Below are 13,711 nucleotides of genomic sequence, written 5' to 3'. Positions count from 1 at the left end.
TTAAGGGGTTGGGCGGGTCCTATTAAGATAAGTTCCCATTCCTATTTAAATAAATTAAATAAATGTTTTCCAGTGCGTTGTGGCGGGAGTCGGGCGACAGGGGGCGGCGCTGGCGGAGTCGGCCGGGAGGGGGCGGCGTTGCCGGAGCCGGCCGGGAGGGGGCGGCGTTGCCGGAGCCGGCCGGGAGGGGGCGGCGTTGCCGGAGCCGGCCGGGAGGGGGCGGCGTTGCCGGAGTCGGCCGGGAGGGGGCGGCGCTGCCGGAGTCGGCCGGGAGGGGGCGGCGTTGCCGGATCGGCCCTCAGTCGAGACGGAGCTGGGGGGTCGGAGCGAAGCAGCAACCGGCGGGTCCCGAGGATGGGAGGCTCCCAGAGTAGCGGCAACGAGGGCTACCATGTGTTCGGGGTGGGTAGCCCGGGGAAGGGGAGGTGCCGGCGCGGTAACTTGCGGAGCTCCCCTCGCGGGCGGGGCTGCGCGTCCCTGGCAGGCAGGTTGAGGCCGCCCGGTGACTCCCTGAGCCTTTAGCCGGGGCCTGGAGCCGGGACTGAGCTGTCTGTCCCCAGTCCCCGACACAGCTCCACACTCTGTCCTCAACCCTTAACATTTAAGAAAGTTTTTTGTTAATATGTTATTGTTTCATCCACTTTAAAGCATCCCTTTAATGAATTTTTGTCTATAAATTAAACTTCCCAACTGAAAAATTCATTAAAAGTTGAAAAATAGCAAAACTATAAAAGATGTTCCCTCTCCCGCCCTCTCCAAGAGCAAACATAGACCTGGCTGCTCCTGATTGTGTAACATTCCAATAACTGGTGTTTAGCTTTGTGTTTTAGTTAAGTTAACAATGTTTTTAAAAGACAAAATGAAATAATTTAACCTGAAGCCATTGTATAATGCATTTGGGGCGAATCTGCCGCGTTTGATAACTTTTTAAAAAGGGTCAAACATCAACAAACTCCAGTGCTGAAGCCTGGAGGTCTGCTGATGTGGCACCTTAATCCGAGGAAGAGGAGGTTAAGTCAGGTTGTGAAGTTAGTCTGACTTGGGTTGCGTGTGGAATTTTTAAATCCATCATTCGAGGTTAATTTGGTGAAATATAAATGGGCTATTCCGCATTAGTTTCTTAAAGGAAAAGCTGTGCTTGACGAACATGGTGGAGATTGGTGTGGCTTTAGCGGTGAAATGTGGTCGGTGTGTATTCAGTTTCAGAAAGCACCACAAAAAGTGACTCAGAAGAGGCGTGTTGGAGAAATCCAGGCATATGTTTTAAAATGGAATGAGACATTGTGGATAGAAAATTGGTTGATGACGGGGAGAGGAGTCAGTAAATGAGTTTTGCTGGGAGTGCAGAGAGTTGTTGGTGATGTTTCCCAAGGATAAAGAATTGAAACAGCCTGAGAAAGGAATACGGTTTAAGCTTACCGTCTAATCAAATTATAACCGATCATGTACTTTTAAAAATGTTGCCTTATCTCCCGCCTGACAGCTTGGATGCTAAATTTTAAAAAAGACTTGTGTGTGTGTGTATATATATATATATATATAGTGACCACTGGATGTCTCAAAGTGCTTTGCAACCAATTAAGTACTTTGAATTTTAGTAACTGTTGTGATGTAGGAAATGTAGCAGCCAATTTCCACACAGCAAACTCTCAGACTGCAGTGTGATCATGTATTGGCCAAAACACTGGGGCTAACTCCTCAGCCTTCTGGTTGCATAAGGGGATAGAACATAGTGCAGAAGGAGGAGGAGGCCATTCGGCCTATCAAGTCTACACTGACCCACTTAAGCCCTCACTTCCACCCTATCCCCATAATCCTAAACCCCTCCGAACCTTTTTGGACACTAAGGGCAATTTAGCCTGGCCAATCCACCTAAGCTGCACGTGTTTGGACTATGGCAGGTTACCGGACGAAATCCACCCAGACACAGGGAGAACGTGCAGACTGCACAGACAATGACCCAGCAGGGAATCGAACCTGCGACCCTGGTGCTGTGAAGCCACAGTGCTAACCACTGTTACCGTGCTGCCCTACAAGTTCAAGGTGAGGGCGGGAGGTTCTGGGGGGGGGGGGGGAGTTGTCCTTCAGAAGGGGTTTGACCCTGAGCTGTAGCTCCCGCCCACATATCCATGACCAAATCGCAAAGGCCACCTATTTCCACCTCTGTAACATCACATGACTTTGCCCCTGCTGCAGCTCATTGCTAAAATCTTCATTCATGCCTTTGTCACTTCCAGACTTGCTAGTTCCAACACAGCCCGAATGGCCTCCCACATTCTACTTGATGTCACCCATACTCTGCTGCCTGTGTCCACAGTTGCATTAACTAAACTCCTGTTCATGTTTCACCTTTTGTGCTCACTGACCTGCATTGGCTCCTGTTTAATCAACACTTGATTTTAAAGTTCTCATTCTTGAATTTTCCTCCGGGATATCGCCACTTCTCCAATTCTTGCCACTTGGGCATCCCAATTTGATTTGCTTTCCAATGTCTTCTGCTGCCAAGGACCAAAGCTCTGGGAATCCCTTCAAATCTCTCCATCACTTGACCTCTCTTTGCTCCTTTAAGTCACCGCTTCAAACTTTTTGATCGTGCTATTTGCTATCTGTCCTGCTATCTCCTTATGTGGCTGGGTGTCAACGTTTGCTTCGTAATGCTCCAACGAAGCACCTTGGAATATCTTACTACATCATAGGAGCTATATAAGTGCAAGTTGTTGTTGGATCACCTGCTCCTTTTGGCTATCTCGGGCCACATATAGAAGACCTATAAAAGGTATACTCGTTTGCATAGCATCTTTTTCAAGAGGCCCCAAAGGACTTTACATGCAAATGAATGACATGAAGTGTAAACGCAGTTGGAATGTAGGATGGACAGCAGTGCCCAGGATGTGTACCTCCACAGGAAGTAAGTGCTTTTAGGAGCTTTCATTTTGGTTGCTGCTGGTGTTTGCCTGACTTGAGGCCAGCGTGGCGAAGACAACATGAAGAGCATGAGTGGAGAGTCAGAAGTGATGGTCTCGTGTGCTTGTACGTCTGGGAGATTGGGATTTAATACATGCCCTGGTACAGTTCCAATCTTGGGTCAGGGTCAGATCATTCAGCATGTGCTGTTCTTGGTCCACCGTATCTCAAATGTGCTGCGTCCTGATTTTTGGTTTTGCTCACTGATTTGATGCAATCAACAAGCAAATAGCCCTATTTTCTTGCAGATGATCTCCAAATTAGAAGGTACAAATCAGTTTTAAAAACAAACTATTGGTGGGATGTGGGCTTTGCTGACTCGGCCAGCATTTATTGCCCATCCCTAATTGTCCTTGAGAAGGTGGTGGTTAGATGTCTTCTTGAACCACTGCAGTCCATGTGGTGTTGATACACCCACAGTGCTGTTAGGGAGGGAGTTCCAGGACTTTGACCCAGCCACAATGAAGTAATGGTGATATAGTTGCGTCAGAATTTTGTGTGCTTTTGAGGGGAAATTTCAGGTGGAGAGTTTCCAATGCAATTGCTGCCTTTGAGCTTCTAGGTGTTAGAGGTTCTGCCTTGGCAAGTTGCTGCAGTGCACCTATTGTGAATGGTGCTCAACATCAGTCACCATCTGCTTATGATGGAAGAAAGGCCATTGATGATGCATCAGAAGATGATTGGGTCCAGGAAACTACCCTCTTTAACGAAGACCTGGTACTGAGATGATTGACTTCCAACAACCACAATTATCTTTGTGTCAAGTATGACTACAACCAGCAACAGATTTTCCCTGAATCCTACTCTCCAGTTTTGTTAGGGCTCCTTGATGCCATACACAGTCAAATGCTACCTTGATATCAAGGGTAGTCACTCTCACCTCACCTCTGGCATTCGGCTCTTTTGTCCATGTTTGGACCAAGGCTGTAATAAGCTCTGGAGTTCAGTGGTCCTGCTGAAACCCAACTTAGCATTGGTAGACAGGCTGAGTAAGTGCCACTTGATAGCATTGTCGATGATCCACCACTTTGCTGATGATCAAGAGTATGTACTGATGGGTCAGTAATTGAGGATTTGTCCTGCTTTTTGTGTACAGGACACACCTGGTCAATTTTCCACATTGCCAGATAAATGTTAGTCATAGAATCATAGAATTTTTAGACACTATGGGCAATTTAGCATGGCCAAGCCATCCTAAACCTACACATCTTTGGACTGTGGGAGGAAACCTGAGCACCCGGAGGAAACCCACGCAGACACGGGGAGAACTTGCAGACTCCGCACAGACAGTGACCCAAACCGGGAATCGAACCTGGGACTCTGGAGCTGTGCTAACCACTGTGCTGCAGTTCAGGGTTTTTTTTTGAATGATCTTGGGGTCTTCTACGTTTGCACTGGCCGGGAAGGGGCAGCACGTGTGCAGTTAGTGTTTTTTTTCATTCTGCCCTGCGCAGAAGAAAGGAATGGAGAGAATCGTGAAACAGTGTGGAAAGTAAATCAGGTGATGTGGAACCAGAAGGCTATTAGGAGGAGGGCAGCCCTTGGAGCAGGACCTGGGAGGGGAATGTGGAGAAGGTCCCAAAGCAGGGAGTGGACAGAAAGAGATTCCAGAACTAAAGTTAAAAGGAAAGAACAGAGAAATAGGCACCATGTTGAAAGAGAGAAAGTTGCGATGAGCATCTCAGAGCAAAGAGCGCTTGAGAGAAGCCCAGAATATCTGAGCGGGCAACCAAAGGTTGATGACTGCGTGTTGTAAGCCATAGGGGCAAAGGTACCTTTTTGGAGCAGTGATGTCCTGTTTTACATGGCCGACGGCCTGAAAGTGTACTTGGAAGGTGAAGCTTGAGTTTACACAGGGGATGGAATCTGAGAAGGAGGGATTGAAACCTTAGAGGTGGATCCTTGTTGAAGCCTTCCGAGTGGGATTCACTTTTGGAGAGAATTTAAATAATTCCAATTATTTAATCTTTCTGCATTTGTATGCGTCTGTGAAGGGATAATTAGGGTGAAGAAATAGTGAATGTTTGAATCACTATTGTAATCTTTCCAACCTTTTAAATGTTTTAAAAATAGGATCTATCAAGCCAGGTTTCACTCTGGAATCTGACTTGTCCAATATTAGCATCAGCTAGGGTCACAAGTACCATTGCTGTGGTGTTATCCCGACCCATAGCCTTTGCAGTATCCATTGCATTGGCCCTTTCTTCACTTTGAGGAAGTCGCGTTGGCTGAGGATTGGCCGCTGTGATGCTGAGGTTCTCAGGGAGAGATGGATCATCCACTCCGCACTTCTGGCTGAAGATGGTAGTGAATGTTTCAGTCTTGTCTTCTGGACTGAGGCGCTGGACTTCCCCCATCATTGAGAACGGGAATGCTTGTTGCTTAACTGTCCACCACCGTTCACGGATGTGCCGGAGCGGCAGGACTCTGATTTGATCCGTTGGTTGTGGGTTTGCTCAGCTCTCGCATGTTGCTTCCACTGTTTTCTTTCATAAATTTAGGGTACCCAATTATTTTTTTCCAATTTAGGGGCTATTTGATGTGGCCAATCCACCTACACTGGACATCTTTATGTTGTGGGGGTGAGACCCACGCAGGCACGGGGAGAACATGCAAACTCCACACGGACAGTGACCCGGGGCCGGGATCGAACCCGATTCCTTGGTGCCGTGAGGCAGCAATGCTAACCACTGCGCCACCCTCCGCTTCCGCTGTTGAATGTGCATGTTGCCTGCCCAGGTCAGGATCTCATTTTTAGCTGTGCCTGTGACTTCTCATTCCCTTGAATATAGATTGAAGAAAGATAGATCACAATATAGTACAAATGGTGAGAAACTTGGAGCAGAGAGAGTTATGGGTCTTTGCACAAAAACCACTAAAGACTAGTAGATAGATACAAAGAATGAAGAGTACAACATTCAGTTCTTGGCACCACTGCTCAGGAAGGATGTATTGGCTTTGAATGAGGTGCAATATAGATTCACCAGAATGACTCCGGGAGTGAAAGGGCAACATTCTGAGGAAAGGTTGCTTGCCGACTGGAAGTTCCTGATGTGTGGAAGACTAAGGGGTGATTCAATTGAGGTGGGTTGGATGATTAAAGGGTAGATAGTGAGAAGCTATTTCCTCTGGTGGAGGAGTCTCGAGCAATGGGGTTTAACCTGAAAATTAGAGCTGGCCCATTCAAGGTTAATGTCTGGAAGGACGTCTTCAGGCACCTCTTCCCCATCTCCTCCTCCTCCTCTCCCTACTCTTTCCCCCAACCTCACCTCAACCCTCTTAATAAGCTGCCGAGATGGGAGGTCAATGGAAAATCTCAAAACTGCCATTGATAGATTCTTGCTGGGTAAGGGTATTAAGGGATGCAGAAATGAAGCAGATCAGCCATGGTTTAGTTGAGTGGCTATTTGGATGTTCAGGACTGAGGTAGATGGATTTTAATCAGGAAGGGAATTGAGGGTTATGGGGAGATGGCAGGAAAGTGGAGTTGAGGATTATCAGCTCAGTCTTGATCGCATTGCATGGCGGAGCAGACTAAATGACCTACATCTGCTCCTGTGTCTCATGATCTAACAGCCTTGAGCGACTGAACGAGGTCCTGTTCCTGTATGTTCATAGAATCTTAGAATTTACAGTGTAGAAGGAGGCCATTTGGCCCATCAAGTCTGCACCGGCTCTTGGAAAGAGCACCCTACCCAAGCCTACACCTCCACACTATCCCCATAACCCAGTAACCCCACCCAACACTAAGGGCAATTTTGGACACTAAGAACAATTTAGCGTGGCTAATCCACCTAACCTGCACATCTTTGGACTGTGGGAGGAAACTGGAGCACCCGGAGGAAACCCACGCGCACACGGTGAGAACGTGCAGACGCCACACAGACAGTGACCCAAGCCGGGAATTGAACCTGGGACCCTGGAGCTGTGAAGCAATTGTGCTATCCACTGTGTTACCATGCTGCCCTTTCTTAATAGAAAATCCCAAACTCTGAAGCCTCCGTCCTTAGCATTATGATTTATTTTGATATGTTTCTGATATTATAATTTTACGTTCTGCTTTTAATTGACAGGCATCCAAATTGGCAATCAGTGGTGACACCTCCGCTCTATTGGCTCTATTGTATCGGGGCAGCACAGCACAACAGTGGTTCTGCCTTTTTTCACGTTTGTCACTGAGGTCTTGTTGGTACTAGTTGCCAAAAAGGATGTAAGGCGCGGCTGACAGGACTGTGTTTCTGAAACGAGGGAGCTGGAAAAACTCAGCAGGTCTGCCAGCATCCATCAGAAGAGAAACATAGTTAGCATTTCGAGTCATGGACCCTTCTTTGGAACTGAAAGAAGGGAGAATGGTGGAGCAAAAGAAACAGCAACAAAAAGTAGCAACTTTAAGAACAAGTGGCAGATGACCTGGTGCGAGAGGGGGGAGGGGTGTTTTTCTTTAGGGCAATACATGATTGGAATATTTTTTTTAAATGAAGAAAAGGGGGGCCTATTCGGCCTAGTTGGTAAATCTGGAGGCGATTAGGCTGTCCCATGAGCGGCGGCCCTGACGCACAAGTTGTATGGCCTCCTGTGGCTGGCTGGATCCCATGCCCTGCCCATCCTATCCGCCCTCCACCCCTGCCCATCCTATCCGCCCTCCACCCCTGCCCATCCTATCCGCCCTCCACCCCTGCCCATCCTATCCGCCCTCCACCCCTGCCCATCCTATCCGCCCTCCACCCTTGCCCATCCTATCCACCCTCCACGCCTGCCCATCCTATCTGCCTTCCGTCCCAGTCCATCCTATCCACCCTCCGCATCCCCCTCGTTTGATGAGGCCTGACATTCTTTCTCCTCCAAAATGTTGCCCCTCTGCTGTGCGATGTTGTGCAGGACACAACAGACCACCACGATATAGGAGACCCTCCTAGAGCTATTGGAGGGCTACCTCCAGAGTGGTCCAGGCACCTGAACCACATCATCAGGACGCCGACTCACCGCTCGATGACGGCCTTGGTCGCTGCATGGCTGTAGTTATAGCGGTTATGAGGCCTCCGGATAGGCATCAAAGAAGAAAACAAGGAGGCACAAAGTCAAAATCTAAAGCTGCCGGACTCAACGTTGAGTCGCGAGGACTGTTAAGGTGCCCAACCAGAAGTTGAGATGGTGCTCCTCCAACTTGCGCAGGGCTTCACTGGAGAATTTCAGCAGGCCAATGACGGACATGTGGGCATGGGAGAATTAAAATTTCACACAACAGGAAGGTTGAGGGGGGGGGCGGGGGGGGTCATGCTGCAGACTGAGCAACGTTGTTCCGCAAAGCGGTCGCCTGGTCTGCATTTAGTCTCCCATGTAGAGGAGACCGGATTGGGAGCAGTGAATACAATAAACCAAATTGAAGGACGTGCAAGTGAAACACTGTGTAACCTGAAAGAAGTGTTTGGGGCCTTGAGCGGTGAAGAGGTAAAGGACAAGGGAAGGTGAAATGGGAAGTTGGCTGTGATGGGGGGAGGATGTCAGAGAGAGAGTGGTCCCAGCGGAATGGGGTGGTGGCGGCGGAATATGCGTTTATTGGTGGTATGCTGGAACTGGCGGAAGATGATCCTTTGAATGCAGAGGCTGGTGGGGTGAAAGGTAAGATGAGGGGGGATCCTATCATGGTTCTGAGAGGGAGAGGAAGATGTGAGGGAAGAGGTGCACGAAATGGGTGGAACCCAGCTGAGTGCCCAGTTAACCACAGTGGGAGGGAAACCTCAGTTAAGGAAAAGGGAAGACATGTCAGAAGCACCATTTTCGAAGGTGGCATCATCAGAACAGATGCAACGGAGGTGGAGAAACTGGAAGAATGGGATGGAGTCCTTACAGGGAGCAGGCTGTGAAGTGGTGAATCAAGGTGGCTGTGGGAATTGTATCAGTTTTGAGATAGAGGCTTGTTAATACATTCTAGTGACCCACAATCTCTCACTCCCTCCCCCCACGAAGTTCTTATTCAGGAAGTCCAGATGGACGCACACACCCACTATGCACACAGGAGGATAGTAAGTAGCCAATTGGACTGGTAACTAAACCAACCAATCCCTGACTTTGGAAGCAGCACGAAAATGCAAGGTCAAGTTTTTGTTATTACTTGATGAGTTTGAATAAGCTCAGTCTGCAGAAGAATTGGAAACGAGTGCAGAGTTTCAGTAAATTTAGTCCTTTAATTTTTGTGTTTTTAAAATCTCCCCCAGGTGATTGCATGGTTTTGGGCAGATTAAGGAATTTTGTGCATCGTAAGGTGTATTTGTGTAGATTGGATTGTTCAGAGACATTTTTCCTGTCTGCTATTGTTTGTACCTTAACAGTGGCAGAGGGCATTTTTTCAATGCTGTGAACTAGAGGTTTATTTGCTATTTTACGAGTTGTGACAGTCATTAATAACCAGGCAGTAAAGGGTGAGGTGAGCTCTGAATTGAGGGAAATGTGATGCCCGCTCACGGCTTAACACACTGTTTTGAACCTCGTACATTATCTGGTGCGGGTCGTTCCTTCGCTGTATCTGGGTCAAAATCCTGGAACTCACGACCCAACTGCACTGGGAATGTTTTTACCACATGGCCTGCAGGGCTTCAAGAACGCGATGAGCAATGAATTTTGCCTTGCCAGAGGCAGTCACGTGTCTGGTGATGAATTTTTTTAAAGGGGCCTGAAATTTCTGACAATGGGTAAAGGATGTTGGAGCTCTATGTTACTCAGGATAATACACTGAATTCAAGTTTTGATGCAATATTTCATGTTTTCACCTTTTTTGTTGCAGATACAAGACAACTCCCCAGCCCAAATTGCCGGCTTGGAACCATTCTTTGACTTCATCCTCGCCATAGGAAATACTAGGCTGGTGAGTTTTGCTTGTGTAAGGATATTCACAGACACACTTTGGGTTGACCAGAAACTTTTGTAAACGCAAGAGACAAGTGTATCCTTGTTGTCACTAGACATATTGGATAAATTGCACTTCAAAGAACCGTATAGCACATAAACAGGCCCTTCCGCCCTCCAAACCTTTCCCGGTCATGGTACCAACCTTGGCCAAAACCCTCAGCACTTCCTTGTGTCGTAATCCTCTATACCCATCCTATCCATGTGTTTGTCAAGATGCCTTTTGAATGCCATTAATGTATCTGCTTCCACAACCTCCCCTGGCAACGTGTTCCAGGAACTCACCATCCTCTGCGTAAAAAAACCTGCTTCTCACCTCTGCTCTAAATTTTGCCCACGGACCTTAAACCTATGCCCCCTGGTGACTGACCCCTCCACCCTGGAAAGTGTGCCTGCCCATCCACTCGATCCATACCTTCATATCTTCAGCTAATGCTACCCAATATGATTCTTCGGTGATGCTGTTAACCTATTGTCCTACATTGTTCCTACTTCTGCCACCAGTACCAGTGATCACCAATTATTATGTACATTAAAATGGTGTCTCCAGAGGCAACCTGATTTTGGGGAGACAGAATCTATAATTTGGCCCTTGAGTGTTCAAGTGAAGATAGTATGAACATTTTACACGCCTAACCTTACTCGTGACACTGTTGTGGAAGGTTTCCTTAACAAGGCACTGTAATTAGTGTAATGTTGGACTTTCCAGCTACATTCCGTAAAAGAATAACGAAAAAAATATTGCTATATAGTCATGGTACGATGTGGGTACTGTATAAAATAATATAAATTTTCTCACAAATAAAAATACTCCTTTTGGGAATACACCTTCATGGAAGCAGGAACGCTTTGAATAATGTTTTTTTCACAAGGTCATCACACAATTATAGATTAGGGGGTCGATTTAGCCCATGCCACCCAGTGACGCTAAGAGCACCCGGTTTCCGACTCCAGTTGATTCTTGAATAAGTCCTGGATTCTCATAATTGTATCTCACTTTCTTTAACAATCTTTTTGAAATTAGTCCTATATTTACCTGTTACATGTTCAATCCTGCCTGTTCAGTGCACAGCCATCTGTATGTAATACACTACACATGGGACAAATAGGCCACCGCTGGTCTGTTCCCATTCAGCTGACTGTGTCAGTCTTAAAAGGGATCAGACATGGCAATAAGTTGCTCAGGTGCAGCAAATAGAATTTAATGGGAAAATGTCTTGCGATCCTTTGCCCTCCCTCAATTTAATTTGAAGTAAATTTTCTGGATTGATCTTTCCCATAGACTTCTTCTCCCTCTTGTGTACCTCCTACAAGATCACTTTTCTGAATTCTATGGAGCCAGAGGAGCGAAAACTGGTCTTTCCTCACGGCTGAGAATCAATTTTGTAACACAGTGGAGTGACCATGTTTTAACGTCGACCGTCTGTCTGACAGAATAGAATAATACTGAACAGGAGGAGGCCATTTGGCCCGTCTTGCCAGTGCCAGCCCTTTGGAAGAGTTATCCAGTTCGCACTGCTCCTTTGATTCCTCGATACCCTGCACATTTCTCCTTTTCCGGTAGTTATCCAATCCCGTTTGGAAATTTATTGTTGAATCTGATTCCTTTGCCCTCTCAGGCTGTGCATCCCAGGTCATGACAACTGTGTGTTTTTCCATGGAAAGAAAATTCTCCCTTCTCTCCCCTCCCCGCTTCTATATATCTTAAAACTCCTTAACATCGAACAAATGTCAAATTCCAAGAGTAATCAAAACTCATTTTCCTTACTCATATAAATTAGATCGTGATTGACATTGTTAGAACTGAAAGGTTGCTGACGCAGATAACCCACTTCCCACTGTGAAAGATGCCTTTTGCAGCCACGTTATTTAGGCCCATTACAACCTCAGAGAAATGGAACACGAGCATGTATTATTTCGGAACGGGGGTAGGCCCTTTAACCCCTGAATCCCGCTAATGTGATCATAATTTATCTGTGATTTAACTTGCCTGCCTTTTCCCCATATCCTTTAATATACTTGGTTAACAAAACTTCTGTCAATCTCCATTTTAAAACGAACAGTTGATCTGGCAGGAAGTGCAGGGTCCTAAATTTCTACCAATCTTTGGATTTGGAAAGGTCTCCTAATTTAAACTCAACGGTCTGGCTGGACTTTTTAGACTCTTGTCTCCTAGACTGTTAATTTTGAATAATAATTTTGGGGTTTAATTGAATTCAGGTGGTGGCCATTCATTGGGGCCTCACCTGTGCCTACATATGTAGGAGCAGGCTGAAACTAGGGATGTTGGAGGCGTATGGCATGCAATGTTTGTATCTGTAAATGTAAGCCTGTAAGTGATTTACCAACCAGTGGAAATTGGTAAGTCACTTACAAGTACCAAACAAATCTTGAAATCTTTGCTCAGACAACTCTTTCATCTTCTAAATTCCACGGGATACAGCCTTAGTTTATGAAATCTCCACTTGCAATTTAATCCTTGGAGCCCAGGCATCATTCTAATAAATCTACATTGCGCTCCCTCCAAGGTCAGTGCACAAGATGAGGAGCACGGAGCAGAGCTCCTTTATTGCTCGGGGGATGGAGTATAAAAGTAGTGAAGTCTTGCTACAACTGTACAGGATATTGGTGAGACTGCATCTCAAGTACCATGTGCTGTTTTGGCCTCCTTTTTAAGAGGGATATTCTGACATGCGAAGCAGTTCAGAGAAGGTTTCTGATTTCTGGGATGGAGGCCAGTTTTATGAGGAACGATTGAGCAGGTTGGACCAATGCTCATTGGAGTTTAGAAGATTGAGAGGTGATCTTATTGAAACATACAAGATTCTGACAGTGGAGCTTGATGTGGTGGATGCTGAGAGGATCTTTTGCTCTACAGGGCTATCTAGAATTAGGGAACACCGTTTCAAAAATAGTCACCCATTTAAGATGGGCCTGAGGGAGGAATGTCTTCTTTGAGGGTCGTTAAAGTTATAATCAGGTTATCTGCAATCTTATTGAACGGCAGAGCAGACTTCAGACAAATCATAGAATCATAGAATTTACAGTGCAGAAAGAGGCTATTCAGCCCATCGAGTCTACACCGGCCCTTGAACTAGCACCCTACTTAAGCCCACACCTCCACCCTATCCCCATAACCCAGTACCCCTCCTAACCTTTGGTGGACACTAAGGGGCAATTTATCATGGCCAATTCACCTAACCTGCACATCTTTAGACTGTGGGAGGAAACCAGAGCACCCGGAGGAAACCCACGCAGACACGGGGAGAAAGTGCAAACTCCACAGACAGTCACCGGACGCCGGAATTGAACCTGGATCCCTGGACTTATGAGGCAACAGTGCTAACTATACCACCGTGCCGCCCCAAATGGTCTACTATTTCTTATGAGTCAGGCCTTGTATAGATGTAGCAGTACTTCGACACCAGCCAGGGGCTGGTTTAGCACAGTGGCTAAACAGCTGGCTTAAAATGCAGAACAAGACCAGCAGCGCGGGTTCAATTCCCGTACCGGCCTCCCCGAACAGGCACCGGAATGTGGTGACTAGGGGCTTTTCATTAACTTCATTGAAGCCTACTTGTGACAATAAGCCATTATTATTATTATTATTATTATTATTTGAATCCTCTAACTATAATATAAAAGCAAAGTTCTTGGAAAAACTCAACAGGTCCGGTAGCATCTGTGGAAAGCGAAACAAAGTTAACGATTTGAGTCTGTTTAATTCCTCTTTGAAACCGATGAAGTCACATTGGACTCGAAACGTTAACTCTGTTTCTGTCTCTACAGATGCTGCCAGACCTGCTGAGCTTTTCCAGCATTTTGCATTTTTGTTTCAGATTTC

At 46.5% G+C, this 13,711-nt stretch overlaps 1 protein-coding gene across 2 annotated transcripts in view; it reads left to right on the top strand.

The window, feature by feature from the left end:
* The first annotated feature begins 266 nt into the window (after window positions 1-266).
* The window catches only part of LOC140424763 (Golgi reassembly-stacking protein 1-like), a 58,104-nt gene continuing 44,659 nt past the window's right edge, over window positions 267-13,711 (top strand). Inside the window, exons 1-2 of one of the 2 annotated variants that reach the window (XM_072508144.1) lie at window positions 267-402; window positions 9,746-9,826. In XM_072508144.1, the coding sequence (XP_072364245.1) occupies window positions 355-402; window positions 9,746-9,826 (129 nt within the window). In that variant the 5' untranslated portion in view covers window positions 267-354. Of the gene's footprint in view, window positions 403-3,933; window positions 3,954-9,745; window positions 9,827-13,711 lie in introns of those variants that run through there. The other variant, XM_072508145.1, reaches the window with a different exon arrangement.

The sequence above is a fragment of the Scyliorhinus torazame genome, chromosome 6 (genome assembly GCF_047496885.1).
Source record: "Scyliorhinus torazame isolate Kashiwa2021f chromosome 6, sScyTor2.1, whole genome shotgun sequence".
Classification (NCBI taxonomy): Eukaryota; Metazoa; Chordata; class Chondrichthyes; order Carcharhiniformes; family Scyliorhinidae; genus Scyliorhinus; species Scyliorhinus torazame.
Note: the sequence above shows the minus strand (reverse complement) of the source record. Positions and strands in the feature narration are given on the sequence as shown.